At 40.8% G+C, this 24372-nt stretch overlaps 1 protein-coding gene across 1 annotated transcript in view; it reads left to right on the forward strand.

Moving 5' to 3' along the window:
- The window catches only part of UST (uronyl 2-sulfotransferase), a 288796-nt gene that overhangs the window by 207129 nt on the left and 57295 nt on the right, over positions 1-24372 (forward strand). The window contains exons 6-7 of the mRNA XM_084625151.1: positions 19151-19248; positions 21532-21689. Of these exons, the coding sequence (XP_084481277.1) occupies positions 19151-19248; positions 21532-21689 (256 nt within the window). The remainder of the gene's footprint in view (positions 1-19150; positions 19249-21531; positions 21690-24372) is intronic.

Here is a 24372-nt window from a genome sequence, read left to right on the forward strand (position 1 = left end):
CGTATCTACCACTCCTCCCAGTTTAGTATCATCCGCAAATTTGCTGAGAGTGCAATCCACACCATCCTCCAGATCATTTATGAAGATATTGAACAAAACTGGCCCCAGGACCGACCCTTGGGGTACTCCACTTGATACCGGCTGCCAACTAGATATGGAGCCATTGATCACTACCCGTTGAGCCCGACAATCTAGCCAGCTTTCTACCCACCTTGTAGTGCATTCATCCAGCCCATACTTCCTTAACTTGCTGACAAGAATACTGTGGGAGACCGTGTCAAAAGCTTTGCTAAAGTCAAGAAACAACACTGCTTTCAACAAACAATACTGCTTTCCCTTCATCCACAGAACCAGTAATCTCATCATAAAAGGCGATTAGATTAGTCGGGCATGACCTTCCCTTGGTGAATCCATGCTGGCTGTTCCTGATCACTTTCCTCTCATGACTCCCATATGTCTGATATTTTTTTGCCTCCTGCTCAAGATCACAGGAGCATCTGCAACCAGTGTTTGTTGGGCGTTTTTGCCCTTTTTAAAGATGTCTGACATCTTCTATTGTTTTTACTGAGTTAGAAGCCATGTTGGCCTCTTTTGAGATTGCTGCCCTGCGTTCTCCATGGATTGAAACTCTGTTTTGGTGCTATCTGTTTTGCTTTCTGACTGAAACCTTTGCATCTGTGAGGAGATGGGAAAGGAGGAAGTGGGAAGAGTTTAGGGAAATGAGAGTACTGGAAAGTGTGGAAGCTGAAGTGAAACTAGGATTTTTGATGCAGCTAGGAAAGATTATTGAAATTAGTTCCCTGTTTTTGTTGTTGTTGTTACATTCATGTTCTTCCCAGCTACAACTATCCATGTTTTCAGTTGGAAAAGTCATGCTGGCAGCAAATAAATGCCCTTTTTAAAATGAAAAATCAGTCTGAATACAAAAATTGGTGATAAATGTCCCATCATATAAAAATCTAAAATGTCCATTCCAAACGAATGTCATGTGGCACCAAACCTCCATTTTGTGTGTTAATGAAAAGTGACAACCATCCTGTTTGTGAAGGAGAGTTTCCTGCTAGAGGGGAAAAAATAAAAAGCTAATGTGAAGGTCTTTCTTTTTAGGAAATTGTTTTTTTCCGCATTTGTGTAACGTTTTAAATTTTTTCATGTAAAGAAAATAATTTCTCAAAAAGTAACCTTTACCTTTTCCTTACTACTTTCTACTTGCTTCCTCTCATCTGCCTCGGCTGACTTGTTCGAAGGCTCCAGATTTGGTCTTTGCTAGACTTTTTGCAGCGCTGCCACTCAGCTTAGGAATCCTGGGGAAGAGCAAATGGGCCATGTTGTCACTGAGTGGAGCTGAATGAGCTTGAGTCTCTGGAAATCAGAAGGCTAGAACTGAGAGAATATTGCAAAAAAAACCCAACAACTTGTGAACATTTGTTTGAATAAATCATATAAATTCACTTTATCTTTTTATTCATTTTTTTCAAGCTTTTGTATGTGATACTTTTCGCGAGAACATCTGCAGAAAGTAAAAGCCTCATGAAGACTTATACAAACGTGTTAGGCCCCGATCCTTCAAGTTGCTCCACACTGAGCCCCACTGATTTCTGAGGGGCCATGCACAAATGCAGGGGGCCACCTGTATGGGGCAATTTGCAGGATTGGGAACATAGAACCCAAAGGATTTGTGCAGCCATCTTGAAATCTCAGTGATTTCCATTCTCCTGTGTGAAAGCTAGTTATCTGGACAGAATAGAATTAATACTGTGTGACTTTGATGACAATCACTCACACCAAATAACAGTCAAAATAAATTATTAGAAAATAACTTATTGACTGAATGTGTTCAGAGAGAGCATGTGAACAACTGGGAATAATGAAAATCTGTCTTTTTGCAAACAATAAACAGAGGATGAAACTCATTGAATAAACTATTTCCTGAGAACAGAATGCCCAGTTCTACGTGTCCCATAGAAGGTCTTCTGTTTTGAACTAATCTTCGAACAATATGGCTAGGGACAAGGGTGTGATTCAAATGAATTGGCTGTGTGGGGTGTTTTGTTTTTTCCTACATGCTGCTGCTAAGGATCCCTAAAAACTTTCCAAGAACATTTTTCTAATCCTTCTATGTGGGTTGTTTTACTGCACTCATCACTATGGTAACTGAGTGCCTTACAAATTTATTAGTGAACAGAAGATTAATATTTCAGTTCCCCTCTCTCTCCTTCGTTCTCTAGATACTGTTGTTGTTTTTTGAATATGTGATTTAGGTCAGTTTCGGGGAAGGCTAAGTTGAAAGACTGATAATGAGTTTCTTGTGGACATTTAAGAGACCCAGGATTAAGAAAAACATTTTTCAAGTGCTATCAGAAATGTGATGGAGGGGGATTTGAAATCTAAAATACTGTGATATTGTGGGCAGCTGTTTTAAGAGCTATACATTACTACATACTTTCTGTAAAGAAAAAATATATTTTACAAGTTGGGGGATAGGGAAGAACAGATGAAAAGAAATATGAGTGAAAATAAGGATTATAAGAGAAATCCCATCTCAACTTTGTTTAGGGTTTGCTAACATTTAAATACACTTGCCTTTACAGTATATGGTGCCTCTGATAAGGTGTGGTTCCTTCCTTGTTAATCAATTCTTTGTTGTTTGTACATTTCAACTTGTTAATAACTTGAAAATATTACCTTTGGTGTAAGCCCCTGGAAGAGGTGAAGTTTTGTAGGGAAGAGGGGCCTAACACCTCTTCTCTGATCAGCTTCTCAATGGAAGGGAGGCAGAGACCTGTACAAATGCCACTCCCCATCCCTGTCTGTCCTCTAAGGGGTTGCAAGGAGTCATGCTGAAGGAACCCCTTGTAATCTTCTTGTATGGGGCAGATTGTGTGTGAGGAAGAACCACCTGTTGCACCTCCAGTCATGGAGTGAGGAAGACTTTTCACAGGTGTTCCCCTACAGCTGCATGAATAAGAGAGGGACCCTTCAGATAGTCTAGGGACCACAGTCACCTAAAGGTAGGCTCCAGTTACAGTGAAACTTCAGTTATCATCACAACATTAAATTGCTCTGTACTTTGAATGATTTCCTGGACCTATTGTTATAAAACTGGCAGTCTACCTAGAATCATGATCACATTTTCAGTCATTTGTTCAGCGGCCTGAAAGATCGTTTGTTTTGCACAGATGACAAAAGACTGCAACTGCATCTTTTAAGCACACTCACGGAGAGCTCAGTTTTATCCCCCATCCTGTTCATGAAACCTATACAGGAGATGGTGAGATCCCATGGTCTTCAGATGATACCCAGGTCTGCATCCCCTTCACTTCAAACACAACACCCTCAATCCAGCTTCCTGGTTCCAGAATAAAATAAAAATCTAGATGAAGACTAACTGGCTGAAGCCAAACTAAGGCAAGACTAAAGTGGTGGTGATGGGGAACGAGAAAATTTTTGAGGAAAAAAGCCAAAAATATAACATTGCCCTCAGTCAAGGCATCCGTCTTCCAGCTTTCAATCATTGAAGTGGTGTACAGTCTTGGAGTCCATCTAGGCTCCATACTGTTTCTGAATAAATCTTAATCAGTGGTGCAAGTAGCAATCATTTCTTGCTGGTACACTGCACTCATGGGAGGGACATAAGGGGAGGCACGTGACCCCCCCCTCCCCCCCAGCCTGAGGCCCCAACTCTCTCCCTGTCCCCTCCCCAGGATCCACATCCATCCCACATTACCTTGGGGGGTGGTTTCTGCCCTCCTCCCTCTGTGCTGGAGACTTCTGCTGTACAGACCCCAGGCAGGAAGACTCAGGAGGCACAGCTGCGTGGAAGGGCTAGCGGGTGGTACAGCTGTGCTGGAGGAGCTGCCAGTGCAGGGCCACCGTGTGGCCCCACGTTCTGCTCCTTTTGCCGCTGCAGTTCCCAGGAGAGCCCTGAACTGCAGGGCTATCCCGGGAATTGCAGCAGCAAAAGGAGAACGTGCAGCTCCTCCGGCGCAGCTGCTGTACCGCCCCCAGCCCTTCCACGCAGCCGCGTCTCCTGAGTCCTCCTGCCCGAGGTCTGTACAGCAGCCCTGCCAGAGGGCAGGTCTGGGGACAGTACAACAGCCGCACCAGAGGAGCGGCCTGCATGGGGCCGCCTGGCAGCCCCACATCCTGCTCCTTTTCCCTGGGAACCGGAGTGGGGAAAAGGAGGAGAAATTGAGAAATATCTGACTGGTACAGCGTACCGTACTGTACCATACCACCGTACTTGCACCACTGCTCTTAATAACCAAAGTACTCTTATTAAACTTGGGTGGCTAATAAGCCATGCCCCTTTCTGATTGATGCTAGCTGGCCGCAGCAGTCTGCACATTCATTGCCCTAGACGCCATTGCTGCAGTTTATTGTAATTATGGATAAACATGATTGCCATGAAGAAACCAGATGATACAGGGCATCCAATAGCTGATCTTTATCTTCAAGGGCCTCAGTGACCTGAACCTCTCAACTATATCAAAGACCACTTCTCTTTCTGTCTGCGGCCAGGATCTTCCTGAATAGCTACTTCTATCCAATAGAGCTGACTGTGTAGCATACAACTCAAACATATAGAGGATTGGCCTTTCAGGACAGCTGTCCTCAGTCTGTGGAACTCTCCCCTACTAGTTATTGGGATGATCAAAGATCTCTCTCTTTTCAGGATGAAATGTGGGACTCATCTCTTTCCCTTTCTGTCAATAACTACCATAGAGGTAGAATGAAACAAAAAGGAAAAAGAAAAAAATAATCTCATATTAGTCACTTTCACAGAATCACACGGGAAAAGAAAATAATTGGTGGTTGTTTTAGGGGTTTTTTCTGACTGACTCCTAACATTATGGAGATTTGTATTTGCTCAGATACTGCACTGGTGGGTGTATTAAGAAATACCTAGAGAGACTTACTTCAGTGCCAAAGTGAAACGGTCAAATCATCATGACTGAATGCTTTTCAGTCATTTAATAACCTTTTTGACAGAATAACTACAAGATCTGGACAGTGGTAGTCAGGTCATTTTCACATTGGCTGCATTACGGTGAATGGGGCATAACATTGCTAAATTGTGACCTGATAGAGTTATAGGCTGAGGCACTAGCTTCTTACCTCTTAAATCCGGTTTGGATATTGAAATGGCTTTGAGGGTCAGTCTCTAGTGGACATTTCTCCTTCTCAGAAAACACCCACAGTCTGGCACAATTTAGTACAACTGGCACCCATTGGAGGGGCCTCACACCAGAATAGCATTGGCTGCTAAATGTTTGGCTGGAGTTGCATTGGCAGTGCTATGTGAGGAAGCTTGAATAGCATCTGCTTACCATATGGCACGCTCTAGCCAGTGTTACTAGTCCCCTGCATTCATTAGCAAGGACCAAATTCTGCCAGAATTTGAAAATGGAAACTTAAAAAACTGATTAAATGGAAATTCATCATCTTGACTTTTGTGGCTTTGCATTGAGATGCCCAAATACTTACTTGATATACATTGAATGAGAACATTAAACACTGACTGATTAAAATCATACTTATGCAGGGTTAAAGCTATGTATTACATAGTCATTTAATCTCCACAAAAATGTCTTAGTAACTTGTGATGTTAACATACAATAACAGTCTTAGTAAATCTTCATTACATTTGTATTTGGGAACCTTCATTCCAACCACTACCCTGATTTTATGGTATCACTAGAGCAAGGTAGGTGTTTCTACAGCCTTAAAAAGTAGGAAATCGTACCTTTCCTTCTTTCATTTTCTGTTTACACTGTTGAGCAATCTTCTGAGCATTCGTGTTTACACTTTTTCTCTCTTCCCCATCTGGGTGTTCAGAAACATCCAGGCTTGGAGAAAGATATGCCTTTTTTTTTTTTAAAGTGTAGTTGTACTTAATACATATCTCGTGAGATTGTCAGGATGTGATGGTCAATTTGATCCACATATAAATACTGAGCAACAAAAATTTAAAAAGCAGTTAGAGGATTGTGAGTTTCTTAGCAGAGCAGAAAAACTTTCCTTGGCTGTTCAGAATAAGTACGATACTGTACTGTTGACTAAAAAACTGTATTAAGAACAGCCTTGTAAGCAGGAGAGATCATCATCGACTGGGCTTGCCGACTGGTTTTCCACATTATTTTATTTAGTTTCCTTTTACGGTTGTGTCTAGTTGAAAGCCATTTATTTAGTTCACCACTTCCTCTGTGGACCTTGTGACGCACCTTCACTTCACATTTGTTACCTTCAGTCTTCGTTTGGAAGTACATCCTGGCTATATTATAAATAGAATCCCTCCCAATTATATTATACAAGTTACAGTTTATTAGCAGGGTATGGAAAGATGTCATTTTTCTCACTTTGGTTATGAGAGAAGAAAAGGCAGTTTTCATAACTTGCAGTAGATTAATGGGGAAATGGGTAGAAAATATTTGTAAGATACAAGTATCTGATAAAATATAATTCTTCATTATTTAAAGTCTCTAGGATCATTTAATAAGCATTAATATAAGTCTGTTAAATAGAATCTGAAATTTTTATAATCAGTTTAAGTTCATTTAGGATTAACAAATCAGAATTTTGAAGTCTGGATTTTTTTTTTATCCTAAGTGTTACCTACATTGAAAAAAATAGAGTACTTTATCTACCATTAACGTTGAGATTTTACACAAATCAAGAAATTCCAAATTATGCGATGGAAACCTAACTCCAACTGCTTCCCTTAGATGTAGTGTTCTGTATTACTGGGTATATAAAAGTGAATTCTGCTGGTATGGAGAAACCTTAAATGCTCATAGTTTTAAAATTGCAGAACTGATTTCATTCAGACATAGATAGCTATCCCTAAGGTCTCTTTGAGTTTTCTGTGTGCAAAATGTATGTTGGGATATATGAGGAAAGTGTTGATTTTTTGTTTTTGTTTTAATATACATAACTTTGACCTGGCAAAACCAACTATCTTCGTTATTTCAAAAATTCCTTTCTGGGTTGAGAATAAGCATAAAAAAATTGAGCTCCCCCCCCCCACCACCAAAAGTTGGCTTGACAGTTTAATAGCAAGTGAAATTAAAAGGGTGTTAATTAGGGCTGTCAAGTGACTAAAAAAATTAATCGCACTGCTAAACAATAATAGAATACCATTTATTTAAATATTTTTGATGTTTTCTACATTTTCAAATAGATTGATTTCAGTTACAATGCTGAATACAAAGTATGCAGTGCTCACTTTATATTTATTTTTATTACAAATATTTGCATTGTAAAAAACAAAAGAAATAGTATGTTTCAATTCCCCCATTACAAGTACAGTAGTGCAATCTCTTTATCATGATCGTTGAACTTACAAAAGTTGTATTATATACAAAAAAAACTGCATTCAAAAACAAAACAATGTAAAACTTTAGAGCCTACTAATCCACTTAATCCTACTTCTTGTTCAGCCAGGCTGTAAGACAAACAAGTTTGTTTAATTTTGCAGGAGATAGTGCTGCCGCCTTCTTGTTTACAATGTCACCTGAAAGTGAGAACAGGTGTTCGCATGGCACTGTTGTAGCCAGTGTCTCAAGATATTTACATGCCAGATGCCGTAAAAATTCATATGTCCCTTCATGCTTCAACCACCATTCCAGAGGACTGTGTCCATGATGATGACAGGTTCTGCTCAATAACAATCCAAAGCAGTGCAGACCAATGCATATCAGAGTAGGCCCGTTACTCAATGAGGAGGGAAAGACAATAACAGAAAATGTGGATATGGCAGAGGTGGTTAATGACTTTGTTTCGGTTTTCACTGAGAAGGTTGGTGGTGATTTGACGTCTAACATAGTGAATGTCAGTGAAAATGAGGGAGGATCAGAGTCTAAAATAGGGACAGAACAAGTCAAAAATTACTTAGACAAGTTAGATGTCTTCAGATCACCAGGGCATGATGAAATGCATCCTAGAATACTCAAGGAGATGACTGAGGAGATATCTGAGCCATTAACAATTATCTTTGAAAAGTCGTGGAAGACGGGAGACATTCCAGAAGACTGGAAAAGGGCAAATATAGTGCCCATCTATAAAAAGGGAAATAAGGACGACGCGGGGAATTACAGACCAGTCAGCTTAACTTCTGAACCTGGAAGGATAATGGAGCAAATAGTGAAGCAATCAATTTGTAAACATGTAGAAGATAATGTGATAAATAACAGCATGGATTTGTCAAGAACAAATCATGTCAAACCAACCTGATAGCTTTCTTTGACAGGGTAACAAGCCTTGTGGATAGGAGGGAAGCAGTGGATGTGGTATATCTTGTCTTTAGTAAGGCTTTTGGTCAATGTTCCCTCTAATTTTTGACAGGCTGTGTGCGCAAAAAATTTCTTCTGTGCAAATTTTTGAAGCAGAGTTCAAATTTGTGCGCCATGAGGCAAATGCGCCCAAGCGAGTAAAATGCTTATACATTTAAAAACTTTTAATTTGTAATTTGTGATAATAGTTTAACACCATGTAATTTATAAATGTTATTTTTAAATATTTAGAAAAAGGAAATTTAACCATTCTTCATGAAGCAGAAGTTAGTTTTAAGCATTACGCTTTATGATCTTTTTTTATAGACAATCACGAGCATATATCAAGCACATATTAATCATGATCGTTATCAGTCCATAAGCTCCTGCCCATTGGTGTCCACTTTCACCTTTCTTTCTATACACATGTCCAAAAAGAGTTTTGATACTGTCTCACATGACCTTCTCAAACTAGGGAAATGCAACCTAGATGGACCTACTATAAGGTGGGTGCATAACGGGTTGGAAAATCATTACCAGAGAGTAGTTACCAGTGGTTCACAGTCATGCTGGAAGGGCATAACGAGTGGGGTCCCGCAGGGATCAGTTCTGGGTCCGTTTCTCTTCAATATTTTCATCAGTGATTTAGATAATGACATAGAGAGTACACTTATAAAGTTTGTGGATGATACCAAGCTGGGAGGGGTTGTAAGTGCTTTGGAGGATAGGACTAAAATGCAAAATGATCTGGAGAAACTGGAGAAATGGTCTGAAGTAAATAGGATGAAATTCAATAAGGACAAATGCAAAGTAGTCCACGTAGGAGGGAACAATCAGGTGCAGAATAGGAAATAACTGCCTAAGAAGGAATACTGCGGAAAGGGATCTGGAGGTCATAGTGGATCACAAGGTAAATCTGAGTCAACAGTGTAATGCTGTTGCAAAAAAAAGAAAACATCATTCTGGGATGTATCAGCAGGAGTATTCTAAGCAAGACATGAGAAGTAATTCTTCCACTGTACTCCGTGCTGATTAGGCCTCAACTGGAGGCCTATTGTGACCAGTTCTGGGCACCACATGTCAGGAAAGATGTGGACAAACTGGAGAAAGTCCAGAGAAGAGCAACAAAAATTATAAAAGGTCTCGAAAACATGACTTATGAAGGAAGATTGAAAAAATTGGATTTGTTTAGTCTGGAGAAGAGAAGACTGAGAGGGGACATGATAACCATTTTCAGGTACATAAAAGGTTGTTACAAGGAGAAAGAAAAATTGTTGTTCTTAACCTCTAAGGATAGGACAAGAAGCAATGGGCTTAAATTGCCCCAACGGCAGTTTAGGCTGGACGTTAGGAAAAACTTCCTAACTGTCAGAGTCATTAAGCTCTGGAATAAATCGCCTAGGGAGGTTGTGGAATCTCCGTCATTGGGGATTTTTAAGAGCAGGTTGGACAAACACCTGTCAGGGATAGCCTAGATCAGAGGTGGGCAAACTATGGCCCGCGGGCCACATCCGGCCTGTGGGACATTCCTGCCCTGCCCTGCCCTTGACCCCCGGCTGGGGAGGCTCGCCCCTGGCCACTCCCCTGCTGTCCCCCCTCCCCTGCAGCCCCCCCTCCCCTGCAGCCTCAGCTCACTGCGCCGCCAGTGCTCTGGGCGGTGGGGCTGCGAGCTGCTGCCGGGAAGCGCAGCTGTGTGGCTGCCTCCGGCCAGGCAGTGCGGCTGCCAGTCCTGCTGCTCTGAGTGACATAAGGGGGCGGGGAGCGGAGGGGCTTGGATAAGGGGCAGGGGGTCCCGGAGGGCAGTCAGGGGACAGGTAGCAGGGGGTGGTTGGATGGGGCAGAAGTTCTGGAAGGGGTAGTCAGGGGCTGGGGAACATTGGGGGTTGGATAGGGGGTAGGGTCTCGGGGAGGTGGTTAGGGGCAGGGGGTTCTAGGGGGACGGTCAGGGGACAAGGAGCAGGGGGGGTTGGATGGGTTGGGAGTTCTGAGGGGGGGAGGGATAGCTCAGTGGTTTGAGCATTGCCTGCTAAACCCAGGGTTGTGAGTTCAATCCTTGAGGGGGGCCATTTAGGGATCTGGGGCAAAAATTGGGGATTGGTCCTGCTTTGAGCAGGGGGTTGGACTAGATGACCTCCTAAGGTCCCTTCCAACCCTGATATTCTATGATTCAGTCAGGGGGCAGAAAATGGGAGGCGGCGGATGGGGGCAGGGGCTGTTTAGGGAGGCACAGCCTTCCCTACTCGGCGCACCATACAGTTTCGGAAACCCTGATGTGGCCCTCCGGCCAAAAAGTTTGCCCACCCCTGGTCTAGGTAATACTTAGTCCTTCCTTGAGTGCAGGGGACTGGACTAGATGACCTCTTGAGATCCCTTCTTGTTCTATGATTCTATGTTCATAGATGCCACCAGCAGAAGGTTGATTTTATTTTCTGGTTGTTTGGCTTCTATAGTTTCCGCATCGGAGTCTTGCTCTTTTAAGACTTCTGAAAGCATGCTCCACACCTCATCCCTCTCAGATTTTGGAAGGCACTTCAGATTATTAAACCTTGCGTCAAGTGATGTAGCTCTCTTTAGAAATCTCACAGTTGCACCTTTTGCATTTTGTCAAATCTGAAGTGAAAGTGTTCTTAAAACGAACAACATGTGCTGGGTCATCATCCAAGACTTCTATACCAGAAAATATATGGCAGAATGTGGGTAAAACAGAGCAGGAGACATACAGTTGTCCCCCAAGGAGTTCAGTCACAAATTTAATTAATGCATTATTTTTTTAACAAGCATCATCAGCATGGAAGCATGACCTCTGGAATGGTGACTGAAGCAAGAAGGGGTACAAGAATGTTTAGTATATCTGGCATGTAAATATCTTGCACTGCCAGCTACAAAAGGGCCATGTGAATACCTGTTCTCACTTTCAGGTGACATTGCAAATAAGAAGCGAGCAGCATTATCTCCCGTAAATGTGAGCAAACTTGTTTGTCTCAGTGATTGTCTGAACAAGAAGTAGGACTGAGTAGACTTGTAGGCTCTAAAGTTTACATTGTTTTGTTCTTGAGTGCAGTTATGTAACAAAAAAAAATCTCCTGTTCTAAGTTGCACCTTTATGATAAAGAGATTGCACTACAGCACTTGTATCAGGTAAATTGAAAATTACTATGTCTTTTGTTTATATTATTTTTATTACAAATATTTGCACTCTAAAAATGATGATGCGAGCACTGTACACTTGGTATTATGTGTTGTAATTGAAATCAGTATATTTGAAAATGTAGAAAAACAGCCAAAAGTATTTAATACATTTTAGTGGGTTTTCTGTTGTTTAACAGTACAATTAAAACTGTGATTAATTGTGATTAATTTTTTTAGCTAATCGTGAATTAGCTGTGATTAATCGCAATTAATTGTTTTTTTACTTAATCGCGTGAGTTAACTAGTGTTAATAGGAGAGTAACTAAAGGTCTGCACTTCCTATCACTATAGCATGCAGAAATGTCATAGCCTATATAGTGATACTGTAGTTAGACTGTAATTGATTGAAAACGGCTTGTGGAAGTGCTAACTTCCACACGCCTTTCCACTGGGTTAAGGGGGAATGTGCCATACGCTGTGGCTGTTCCCCAGAATAGTGCATCTCCCTCAACTCTGCCTCCCCACTCACCCACCCACACAAGCATCTCAGGCTTGTGGATCTCCACTATGTTTTCTTGTAGGGAAGGGGAAACAAGCATGTTACAAAGCTGCCTTTCTATCCCTTTGCTGCTTTCTCACTCTGTAGCAGAAAGGAGCATCTGGCCTGTGGTGATGTTAAGCTTTAAAACATAGTCTTTATTATATCATGTTCTTTTAACACTTCCTCAACCGACATAGATTTTGTTCCATTGAAATCCTTTGCAATGTTTAATATTACATTTAAACTCAATATTACAAATAAACTCCTTGGTTCCATGGAGAGAGAGGATTGTATTAACAAAAATATGAAAGCTATATATCGCTATAAACTTGCTAAAAGATACAGTAGCAGAAACTGCCTTTGTTGGGAGTACTGCATTGTTTCATTGCTGTCCCCAACTGCGACATCAGGGATGAGAGCTCATCTGATTTTTTTTATGCAGCATATAAAGTTCAATTTTACTATTTTACCCTAATTTTTGTATAATTAATTGCTCTAAGACAGTACAGCTTGATTGCACATGCTGATTCATTTCAGTACCTATAGGCAATGAACCAGGAAATGATTAATTTAAAGATCTAGCATAATATGATTTATGGACGTTTTTAGACATTTCTTCTAGGTAGCTAACATTACGCAATCTGGTTGTCACGGTTTTATCTTTTACCTTATTGAGTAAAGGCAGATTGGGTGTTTGCTCACAAAGGATTTATTACACTTGACCGCTGTTGTGTGCACATCATAAAGTACAAAGTGGCTTTATTAAAAAAGGAATTGATTTTTTTTAAATTTTTCTCCTTTTTTTAAATTTAAGTTGCTGGTTGTCCTTGTTTCCAGTGGACATGTGTCCCCTTCACAATTGTTGCCTTATCTGGCAATCGCAGAAAGCTGAGACAAAGTGAAAATTCACATCTGCAGGTCCGATCTTCCCGCTCCCACAGGTAGTTCCTGTTGAGCAGGGTTGAGGCTAACCTGGGAAGACAGTGTAGAAAAGATTGAGCTGCTGCAGGAACTCCTTGGGTTTACCTGTGGACTTTCAATCTCAAGAGCTAGCACCCCGATACCTTTCGTGATCTCTAAATTCACCGACAGCTTCTTTTTAAAAGAATGTTTCTGCAACACAAAAAAGTCAGACATTCTCACTCTAACAGGAAAGGAAGATTTCTAGTACTGTCTGACTCCAGGTGCTGCAGCATAATTTGTGAAATATTTAGAGCTAAAATATCATGCTTGGGTCAGCCCTAATTAACAAGATTTATGATTACTTCACAACACTAAGAAGTAACCACTATAGGGACACCCCGGTCCAATACTCAGGTATTTGTGGTCCAGAGTTTGTAGTGAGGGATTTGCAAAAATTTCTGAAATCCTGACAGGAAAATCAGCATTACAGTGTATTGTCCTCTGCATTTTCCTAATTAAGGGACCTTCAGGAATACTCCCCACTTTTCAGTAATCTGCATTTATAATTAGCTAAGAATTGTATTACAATTTAAAGATGTGTAAAGTCCCGTAAGTGTGATTATGTAATGAACTACTTCCTACATTTTCTTATCAGGTGTTTATTTCACTATAAAATAAATTCAGTTACCAACAGAGACCATGTCAGATTGTGATTCTTTACATTTTGTATATGCTGTATGTTTCACCAAAGTCTCATCTCCCCAGAGCACTGCCAAAGCCTGGAACAAGGCTGTATCAATGAGAAATCATGGAAGATATAGTTGTCTATACTTTTATGTTCTGTAAAAACATTTAAATCGTAATGAGTTGGACATACATCTACAGTTACAGAGTGATGCGGCTATTGCTGTTGATGTTGTCACTGGAAAGACTGTCCAGCAAAACACCTGTTGGAAAAGGCGTGTTTATTATAATTTGACTTAATTCGTGTCCTATACTTGGGCATCTCCTTGTCTCCAAATCTCCTATAATGCAGAAGTGGGGAAAGGAAGAATCTTACTCAAAACATCTGAGAATAAGGCCTGAATTTCATTGGGTAACAGTAGCTTGTAACTCAGAGTCTTTGATGGGGTAACTTTATGAGAAAGCAGCTTGTTTTGCGGGAGCATACTTGTAGTAACAGGAAAATGGATTTACCTATAGCAGCCCTATTTTAGTTGTAGGAAACCCATTTCCTGTTTTCCTACATATTGACTGAGTTTCATTCTGAAAATAAAATATGTTGAATGTGTTCTTAGACCTTTCTTCTCAAGGAGAGCACTGTTTTTTTCAGTAATGTGTCTTTTTCTGACAGTGTATAATAAGATAAAGGGTCATCAGGCATTTTATTAAGAAAAGATGTTTCTAAAAGTTGACATGAGAGAGAATAAGCGAAGTAATCTGGTTGGAAGAAAGCCTGTTAGGATCTAAGAGAGATGATCTAAGCTAATCAGTACTCCAGATGTGTAGGGTTTGGGAGAGAGGGCTGGGAGAAGTTGTTTGGGGCTTGTTGTTTTGAAAAGGCAGTTTTTCTTTCTGTAACGCCCCATCACTAAATTTATGGGTGGTCAGCAGCCTGACCTATCGCCAGAATACTAGACTAGCGCACTAGTTCACTTTGATATAATAATGTGGTGTTAATGAAATATTATTTGAAATAAAATTGTAGCAATGATAGGGGATGAATATGTTATGAAAAATTTCCAGTTTCATAATATCAGAACAGGAACAATGCAAGGCCTATGGAGATGGGGGAGGGAGGGTTTAATGAAAAGCTCCAATCAAAGTCTGTTATCCCAAATGCAATTATATTGTCATTGGGCTGAAGAGCTCTCATGGCAAATACTTGCAGCGATTGTCTTTGGGAATGGCATGTGTCTGACTTTAGCTACGATGACACAGGTTTCAGTGGCTTACCACAGCACCCCAGCTTGTTAAGAAAGCAACGAAAGTATGATACTTTACCATCCCCTCTCATTCCACAATTCTCATTACAGAATTTTCAGTGTCCAGATTTTTTTTTTTTTTGGTGGTCTTTTTGATCTTTTAACACAGCTAGATTTGGGTAGTGAACAGTGTCTCTGAGATTAAATCAACTTCCTCTAGTGCATCCAGAACCTCAGTAAGTGAAACTGATTGATTGAAATTCAACCAAAAATCACATTGACACTTCTCTTCCCCATGCCACTATACAGACAGGTGGTCTGTTCCAGTTTAGTTTTAATTTTATACACACAATGGGTTGAAAAACTTGCAGCAAGAAACAATTAAGTTTCTGAGCAAAAATATTTGGGGTTCACCAGCACATCCATCATCCAGAACTGGTCAGGGCTTTGCAGATGCTATATTTCATCTCCACCAGTCACAACCCAGAATCTAAAAAAAACAAAACAAACTTCTTACAGCAATCGATTCATCTCAGGGCATGATCATTGCCACCAGCACAACTCTGCTCCTGAAACTTCATCTATTGCAAGACCTCTGTATACCTAAATGACCCTGGCGTGAGGATGGTACACTTACCTATCCCCATTTCAATGGTCAAGGATAAAAGATGATCATAGTGTTCTGTGAAGCCACCAGAAGAGGTCCACCAGCTCAAGGAAATTTGAAACCTCAGCCAAATAGGTTCATCTGCACTGGCAGATTGAGTGGTGTATCTGATACTCAGTGAACAAAGAAAAATGTCTCTTTCAGAACATTATTATGAATGGATGTGATCCAAGTTGCTTTCTTTCTATCTAATTTTCAACTATGTTCATATAGGTCTACCAAACAAAACAAAACACAAATCCCTCCCAAGCACCTCTAAACAATGACAGCTTGAAGTTGTCAATTTGGAATTGTGCCTTCTACAAGTGAAATTCTCCATAGGTGCTTTAAAGGATCCATTTCCTGTTACAGTGGCATATGTTCATCTATGCCATTGTAACAGAAAATGAAATGTTAAAATTGATCAAGATAATCTTTTTTAACCTTACTAGTCTTGGGGGGGGGGATGTTTTGGTCCAGTTATCGGTCAACTGGCAAAGCAATCAAAATACCAAAGAAGACTCAGTCTAGCTAGGTATGTTCAAATTTAGAATAAGTATAAATGACGTATACTTTGTAATTTATTTATAATAATTAGAACACTAGTAAACACATTTCACATGAGTACACATCAGACCAAATGCACTTTTTTCTCACGATTCATGCTGTAATTTCATAGATCATAAGGCTGCAAATTAAAAAAAAAAAAAAAAAAAAACTTTATAGAGGGAATGGTTGCTGGTGTTTGCTTTCACAAAGGATAGCAGGTGCTAAACTTATTAGAACCCTCTGGATGCTGTAATGTACACCATATGGCATAAGTAATACTGGTTTTCAACATATAAAGTACAGAATTTAAAATAAATGATAGCAATCCCTTGGCCACACAGCAAACATGGTGTTGATGAGTTACGGAGCATTAGAAAGTGTACATCCACTCCCCACATGAAAAATTGTTGGTCTATAGTAAAACCTACTTCTCCCAGGTGTAAATGCTTTGTTTCAACAGAAGTTGTTGTTTTCTTCCTAATCCGTTTAATTTTTCCCTTATCAAATCAAATGCTAAGGGACTGTTCCTCTGCTTCCTTCAAACTGATGTCATTCCGTTGACTTCAGTGGAGCGACACCTGTTTACTCTAGCAGAGGATCTATCAATAGGGTTCTCTTTACACAACGAATTTTTTTCAGTAAAGAGACCCAAAATATTCAGTTGTCAAATGTGCAGGATTTTGTCTCTGAAGAAGTGTTTTTATTGTATGGGTTCTGTCTCTGCTTTTGTTAATCAAATTATGCTTTCAGAAGAGAGGAGGTCTCCATTCCTTTTTACATCAAATAATTCTTTGGGGTTTTTTGAATGAATGCAATCTTGTATTCATGTTTATGAAGAAGTGATAGAGCTGCAAAGGGAAATCCTCTCTCTTTTAGGCCAATTACAGGAAGAGGCAGTTGTAGTTACAGCTTTCACCCATTGGCTTGCTAAAGCCCTGAAACCTGCCTTGGGAAAGATTACACTCTAGGGATTCAGAGTAGCAGCCATGTTACTCTGTATCTGCAAAAAGAACAGGAGTACTTGTGGCACCTTAGAGACTAACAAATTTATTTGAGCATAAGCTTTCGTGAGCTACAGCTCACTTCATCGGATGCATGCAGTGGAAATGCATCCGATGAAGTGGGCTTTAGTCCACAAAAGCTTATGCTCAAATAAATTTGTTAGTCTCTAAGGTGCCACAAGTACTCCTGTTCTTTTTGTGAATATAGACTAATATGGCTGCTACTCTGAAACCTAGTTTATTCCTGTTTCCAGGATGATGAGTCTTGTGGTTGTTTAATATTCTGAGCCTCTATTTTCTAGGTATTAAAGTGAGAGCACAAATGCCTTTCTTACCCAAGATCATATGAGCAATTACAAAATGGCAGTAGCCGTAATAAGCGTACTGAATTACCTAAATACATTGTAATACATTGCTGAACATGACAAATACTTGCTGATAATCCAAAATATTTTAAAATATGGACTTGGTGCAATGGTAATTCTTAGAAAAAGAAATAAAGACTCCAGGTAGGAATGCCTAAGAGCGGATGTTCAGAAGATAGCAAGGAGTTATTAAAGGAGCCCAAGGTGCAATGGTGGGAGAGACTGACCGTTGTGCCCAGCTTGGAAACTTCAAGACAGACCTCCAGGGGAGGGGAGATGGGAGATGAGTGAAAGAGATTGGCGTGGAAGAGACTTTTATTTAGTGTTAATGAATCAGACCTGAAGAAGGTGTGGTGTTGTCCTAGTGTTATTGAGGAGCCTTAGTGAAGGGGATACTGAGGCAGAGTGCTGCAGAGCCATGTTTGGCCAAAAGGGGCCTACAGGGCAGGGATGCCCTTTTTACTCTAGTATTTCTAGATATTTCAGCAGACTTTAGTACCATTGATTATATGATTTGCTGGAAAATAGTTTAAAATATACAAACTTGAGTTTTAAAAGTTGTCCTTGGTTTTTGTTTTGTTTTGACAGGAGTGATTGATCAGTAATCTCTTCATACTTTACTAAGTATTTAAAGCAAACTTTTCTCAATATCCAGAGGGGTGTGTGTGGGTGTGTGTGCGTGAATGGAATTTACTTCACTGTCTAATACCTTATCTCTCACGTGTTAAATTATGATGTGTCACTAGGAAGAAAAAGAGTAGTAATTGATTTACATAAACAAAAGAGAGGGAGAGAAATGGGACTGTAGCTTGAGGAGACTCATCATAGACCCAAATACAATGTTAACAGCATGATGGTAGAATTAAGGCCTTGATTCAGTAAAGCATCCTTATTCGGAAAAGAAAGCACTTAAGCATCTGAAGTCTGAGGACATGTCTACACGTACAGTGCTGCAGCGGCGCAGCTGTACCAATGCAGCTGCAGCGCGTCTAGTGAAGACGCTCTGTGCCAACAGGAGAGAGCTCTCCCTCTAGCATAATAAAACCACCTCCGCAAATGGCAGAAGCTCTGTCAGCGGGAGAGCTTAGTTTGACTAATTCCACTCTGTTTATATTAGTAAAGTTCAATATCTACATCAGGTCTTTCGGTAAAGGCCCCTAGATGAGATCAAAGTCCTTTGCTTTCCTAGTGGCTGAGCATACTGCTCTTTTGTGAGGGAAAATTTTCACCATAGGGTCCAGTCCTGAATAGCTGGGTGATATACTGACTTACAGTGACGAGCGATGCACGTTTTGGCTATCAGAAGAGAACTTTAATTTATATTCAGTATAAGGCCATTGAACAAAAGTAGAATAAAATAGTTTTGTATCATTGTGGTCAAAATTCAAATTATTGTGTCTTCTTCTGTCTTTTCCCAGAGGATATTTACGGGGGAAATTGCAAAGCATGTGTAATAATGGTGTTAATAAATTGATGCTTAAGCTGGCTATGTTTAGAAACAGTCTTATACCAGTCTTCAGTACATTTTAATCAAAGGGTGTGAAGTTAAAACCTGGCTTTGAAGATGTGATCACTACAACAGAATAATAGCATGGTGTTGCAGCAAGACGTTGTGATGCTCCCAGAAAATTTTTCCTATGCTAATGAATTGTTAACATATCCTGCAAGTTATTCTTGAGGGACTTAGGTGTAGATGCAGTGCGGTCAGGACTACACCATGAAGTATGGGAAAACTTTATTTAGGTGGGAAAGAAAAGAGCACATTTTTATGGAGGTGGTGAGATGCAATATTTAACCTTGTTTTCCTTTCGTTCTCCCTAGGATATTAATGTATGTATTCTTGAAAACTACCCTGAATGTTCCAATCCCAGGTTATTTTACATCATACCGTATTTCTGTGGACAGCATCCAAGATGCAGGTAAATGTATATCACACATACCTGATTCTGTACAGCAATAGACATTGAACACTTGCCAATAGTTACCACACAGAGTGGTATCAGAGACACAACAGTTGTTCCGTATTGTAAATATAAGGGAAAACATGGCTCATGTGTCAGTGTGTGGTAAAAGCATGTCTTTATTATGAAATAATATATATAAGGGAATTGTTCAGTGGAGGGTGTAAATTTTGCATTATTATTTTTGTTTGAGTACACACTCTCTATAATTACAGGTTTCAGAGTAACAGCCGTGTTAGTCTGTCTTCGCAAAAAGAAAAGGAGTACTTGTGGCACCTTAGAGACTATAATTATAGCTTTGTGTGCATATCAGAAATGTGAAATAACACAAAATAAAATGAAAAAGAACATAAACTACATAAAATGATGATTTAATCTTCAGTGGCAGCTCCTGCAGCTTCTGTCCAATGGGGATATGATGGAGGGGTGGCTGGCCCAAATCTAAGCGGTGCTATGACCCTATGTACCAGATTGCACTGCAGAGAGCTGGGCCCAGCCCTGCAGGACAGGAGCCTCCACTGTGGGGTGAGTGCAGGGTGATCAACCCCACCCAGGGCCTCCCACCTCCATCCCACAGGGGTAGAATGCAGTCCACCCACCCCAAGGCTTCCCTCAGAGCAAGACCTTCAACCCCGCCTTTCTTTCATAAGGTCATATTCTGCAGCAGTGACCAACTTTTTCAGCCAGAGGGTCAAATATACTATTTCAAAATGATCTAAGGGCCACTATCAATAATTTGGGGCAGATTCTTTGTCCCATGCCACTCCCTTTGCACTGCTCAGTCCCCAGCAGACATACAGCCTCATAAGAAAAGCCTATGCCCCCACTTCTTGTAGCCCCTTGGACAGGACATGTGTCAGATTGGGAAGGGGGAATGGTTCAGGTGGGGTACACTCCCACTGTCCCTTAGATAGCATATGGTCCCTATGGAATTGTTGCCAGCTTGTGTAAGTTAGAGCAGCTCCTGGGCTGATTTACCCTGCACCTGAGCTAGGATAGAAAAAGAAAGAGTCAGAACCAGTTGTTGGATCTCTTCTTATCTTCCTTTTCCCCTGCCCTAGAATGCCTTTCATAACTGAGAAGGTTGGACACCACTGCTGCAGAATATGTGCTTATGAAAGGAAGGAGCGCTCTGACTGCAGGAAATGCAAGTTAATGTTACAAAGAATTATGGGACATACCCTCAACTGATGTAAATCATTGGAGTCAATGGGCCTACATCCCTTTATACCAGCTAGTATGGACCTGTAGGTAAATCTGCAGGCCAACAGTAATATCGATCATTTCAGAAAGTGTAAGTGGTGGTGAAAACTTTCCACTCTGAAAGGAGCCAAAAAGTATTTTGGGTGGGCGCTATTAAAAGCATGATACTATCACGCTGCAGTCACTGCAATACCACGACGTGCGGCTGATAATTTTAATAGCGCCCACTGTCTAGACCATGAGAAAAGTGTAGAAAAATATAAAAACATAGTCTTAACAATGAATGGAAAGAATAAAAATAGGCAAAGTCTCTGTAAAGAAAAGGAAGACCACATAAGCTACCTTTCTGTAGGAAGCAATAAGCTCTGCTTTACATTATCAAAATAACTTTTTTGTCACATGCTGTAAATTTTCTGAGCTGATACTGTTTTATGGGTGAGAGGTTTGGAACCTCTCAGTGAAAGCTGTGTAGAGAATTTAGTACTACTATACTGTATCTAACTTAAACATAAAATAGTCACATTTTTACAAGCTAACCTGCTTCTATATGATTCATAATGAGCTTTGGAAGCCACATAGACCTTTCCATCCTTCCATTTTCTTTCCAGATCTTTTTCCATCTGATCATAACTCCAATAAGCATGATATCACAAAGCCTGCTTGCAAATCTATGAAAAAACTTATACACCGGACCCGTGCTAGAACATGGGATCCATACGCGGTACCGTGTTATAACAGGGGCCACATGACCATGGATTCCAATTTAAATATTTAAATTTAGGATCCATTGCCGCTACCGCGCTATATGCGAATCCGCGCTATGGCGACACACGATCTAGCAAGGGTCCACTGTATGAGCATATTTGAATCAGGGAACCAAGATGCTTTCTTAACTTCATATCGGTTTCTCCATGGGGATCTGTGTGAGGTTTTCCCCGCTGCTCTTTCCACCATAATTTTTTTTCTAGCAATCGTGCTCATTTGAATTTCCAAAGCAAACACACCATTTGAAGACTTTTTTTTTTTTAATCCATAAAGGGAGCCTGGGGAATGGGCCCTTGAAAGAGCAAAACTGAACGTGAATGAAAATTTCCTGCTTGTGGGGATTCTGGAAGAGCTAGAGGACGTGCTGCTTTTACTGGAAAGATTCTTACCTCATTATTTCAAGGATGTGCTCAGCATCTACAAAAACCCAGGTAACTTTCCTGTTACAAGATCACTCCTTATAGAAACTGTTGCAAGATGCCCAGAGCTGTTCAAAGGTTAGGTGTTGTCTCCTAGCCTCTCAATAAAAAGAGGATTCCCCTTTTAGGGGAGAGGATTTGAATGGAAGGGGTGAGCCTTTATGCTTTTATCTCTTAGATGCAGAAGAATATGAAGTTGACAGTTTTGCTTATCCTCCACTAAATGTGGTCATAGTGAGGCAAAGCAAAAGCACGTCATTTAAATTAGCTGCTTGTAATAAGACAGATAATGCAGCTATTTAAAAAAATAGTGTAGTTGTTAATTTGCTGTCATATCCTATGCAGTCATGGAGCTATTCGTAATAATAATAAAAAAATAACAAGAAGGAAGAGAATTGTATGTTTGTGAGAGCAGCTCCTGTCTTTGGGCCAGATGCTCTTTCTGGTTTATGGAGAGTGGAAAGGAGTGGGGTAGGACAAGGGTGTTAGAGCAGCAGGAAAGGAGACAGGGAGCAAGATGCTTTCTTAACTCTGTGTACATTTCCCAGTGGGGATCTGTATGAGGTTTTCCCCACTGCTACTTCCTCCTTAAATTTTCCCTTCTGTAGTTTTCCCCAGTCAAAGGGAGTAGTGTGTAGCATTGTTGAGATGCAATGCCTTCTGAAGGAAGGGGGCGGGGAAAGCTGGCAAGCAACACAGAGGGTCTTGCTTTTCATAGTGATGCCACTGAGATCTACAGAGGTGAGGTCAGATTCACCCAGATATCCTTGAGCTCCTTACCACCTCCCTTCTTTGTGTGGCAGCGACCCTCTGCCTCATGAGGGAACATGGTCCAGCTCTGAAGGTTCATATCTGGGGAGATCTTGGTACGTGGTTTCCTCTCCCGTGTCTTGCTATGTGAGAGCAGAATTTGCCCCTTTCTTTCCTGCACAGATACTGTAGGATAATGCCATTTACTACAGAAATCTCTGAGCATCCGTCTCTTTTGACAGTGTTCTTCATGCTGAATTAAATTTCATTTCCTTTTTATTTTTTAACTATATGTGTTAACACTGAAGAATGAGTGAGCAGGAACCAGGACCAGCTCCAGGCACCAGCAAAGCAAGCACGTGCTTGGGGCGGCACAATTCCAGTGGGCGGAGTTCCAGCCACCCTTTTTTTTTGCTTGAGGAGGTGTTCTCTCAGAGCTTGGGGCGGCAAAAAACCTAGAGCTGGTCCTGGCAGGAACGTCCTTGTTAATACCCTGCTTCTCTTCTCTACTCCTTGCGTACACAGATGTTTTGTTTTCACTGTATTTATTTTTAAATTGTGAGTAAGTTTGATGCTCATGAATATAAGGGCTAATAGAACCAGACAGAGCTAAGAATAATGTAGGTAAATTCCATGTAAGAGTTCTTAGGCAGCTCTCCTCAGTGCACCTTAGTGCTGATTTAAAACACCCTTTGCTGTTCCATTCCTTAAGAGGCTTCATGAACAGCACTGATATTACTATCATGACAAATTACCTGGTTGTGAAAGCAACAGATGTCCAGAACTGCCTATGAAAGGACTACAAAATGATTTTCTATTTGTGACTTGAGCAAGGACTTAAAATTAGATCTTCACAGTTGATGGATTAGTGCACTAATCTGCTACGTCACCTAATGTTTTAAGGGGTTTTACCTTGGCTATCTTGCAGCTTTTTGAAGATAAAGGATGAATGGTGGGAAAATGTCATCAGCTGAATATACTGAGATAAGAACAACCAGTAATCACCTAGTCACGGAACTTTCTGTAACCATAAACTCCCAACTCACTGCATTTTGCAATTTGTGAGATTGGTTAGCTAGCTATCAACACTTGTGTTAAGTTCTGAAGCCAAGGATAGTCAAATGAGAGCAGTCTTTGTTAGTCACAGGTGAAGATAGATTAGGAAGTCGGTTAGGGAAATGTTAGTTTCACTTGATACAATGAATTAAGGGCACGGGGTTAAGTCATTTATTAACTTGATTTTATTCAAATTAGTATAAGCTCACATTCCATTCAAGTTAATATTCAGATTGGTGTACGGGGCAGGGACCCAAGCCAGGGGAGGCTGGGAAGTCACATAATTTGATGAAAAGACCACTGGGTAATTTTCTAAAATCAGAGAGAGAATCTGGAAAATCTTCCTGATTTTAGAAAATTACGTATTCATAGTGGTCTGGGGGAGGCCTGCTAGCTGAGTGTGCACTAGCAAGGGCTCTACCCTCCTGTCATTTGATCCTTGTGAGTTAAGGAGCGGGCAGGGCTGACCTCAGAGAGAAGGCTTAAAAGTCAGACACTAAGGGTACATCTGCACAGGGATAAAATACCCACAGCTGGCCACGGTCAGCTGACTTGGGCTGGAGCTCCAGGCTGAAAAATTGCTGTGTAGATGTTCGGGCTTGGGCTGCAGCCCAAGCTCTGGGACCTTCCCACCTCACAGGGTCCCAGAGCTCAGACTTCAGGTTTTCAGACCAGAGCACGAGTCTGCTGACCTGGGCCAGTCACAGGGTTTTTTATCCCTTTATAGATGTACGCTAAGGGGCCAGAAGGAGCTAGTGAACAGGGGACAGCAAACAGGGAAGTTTGGGATAGAGCTCCTCTGGTGAAGGAGGAGCAAGTACTAATTCTTGGAGTGAACGTGCCTGCTTGTCTGTCTGTTTTTCCTTTTGGCTTGCTTGAAGTTTAGTGT

This window comes from Lepidochelys olivacea, assembly GCF_965140295.1.
Source record: "Lepidochelys olivacea isolate rLepOli2 genome assembly, chromosome: 3".
Classification (NCBI taxonomy): domain Eukaryota; kingdom Metazoa; phylum Chordata; order Testudines; family Cheloniidae; genus Lepidochelys; species Lepidochelys olivacea.